The sequence below is a fragment of the Dendrobium catenatum genome, unplaced genomic scaffold, assembly GCF_001605985.2.
Source record: "Dendrobium catenatum unplaced genomic scaffold, ASM160598v2 original_scaffold_110586, whole genome shotgun sequence".
NCBI lineage: Eukaryota > Viridiplantae > Streptophyta > Magnoliopsida > Asparagales > Orchidaceae > Dendrobium > Dendrobium catenatum.
In genome coordinates, this window is record NW_021429021.1 from 1 (window position 1) to 697 (window position 697).

The 697-nt window shown below is 51.8% G+C and overlaps 1 protein-coding gene across 1 annotated transcript; it reads right to left on the bottom strand.

The window, feature by feature from the left end:
• Positions 1 to 16: 16 nt before the first annotated feature.
• LOC110112027 (pectinesterase inhibitor-like) lies at positions 17 to 690 on the bottom strand. The gene has a single exon (XM_020844100.2). It carries the CDS (start codon positions 644 to 646, stop codon positions 104 to 106), a length of 543 nt encoding a protein of 180 aa, XP_020699759.1. The 5' UTR covers positions 647 to 690; the 3' UTR covers positions 17 to 103.
• Positions 691 to 697: the final 7 nt, after the last annotated feature.

The following is a 697-nucleotide window of genomic DNA, read 5'->3' on the forward strand; positions in this document are numbered from 1 at the left end:
TCATAGTTGAATGGGACTATGAGAATTCCAGATACGATTTTGATTACCGGAAAGTGAGAAAAACCCTAAGCCCCCGACATCGCACATTAACATTAAACTTACCTCACCAATGTAAGCTGAGCTGATCCCCCATCGCCAAAGCATTGGAGACGTATTTCCTGAGCGTCTTATTAACCCTAGCCAGAGGAAATGTAGTCCTCGACACTCCTCTGAACGCATCCTCGCAGACCGTCACGCCGAAGCTGGCCGCCGACAAGTAATTCATCACACCCGCTTTCTTCATCGACGACATCGCGAGGAAATTAGCGCTATCCTGAAGCCCATCCACCACGTCGCCATAGCTCTCCGCGCAGGTTTCCAAGCTCGATTTCTGCTGAGGGCTTAGCCGCGGCGATAGCGATAGGAGAATAGCCTTAGATTTGGCGCGTAGAGCCACTTTGGTCGCGATCTTGATTGCAGCTTCGGTTAGCGTCAATGGGTTCACATTGCGGAGAGGAGAAGAGATACGGAGGCAGAGAAAGGGGGTGTCGGAGTTACGGCAGAGGATGGAGGCGATGGGGTTGGTTGAGGAGGATGCGGTGGCGGTGGAGGCGAGGAGGAGGAGGATGAACGGCAGTGAGAGGAAGGGTCGGGAGGAAGAAGGCATTGTTGGGGACAGAGAGATTCTGTTTTTTTAGGGTTTATATATACACAGAAA

Bases quoted from the DNA above. Each gene is read 5' to 3' on its own strand.
- LOC110112027 (XM_020844100.2), bottom strand. From the start codon at position 646: ATGCCTTCTTCCTCCCGACCCTTCCTCTCACTGCCGTTCATCCTCCTC.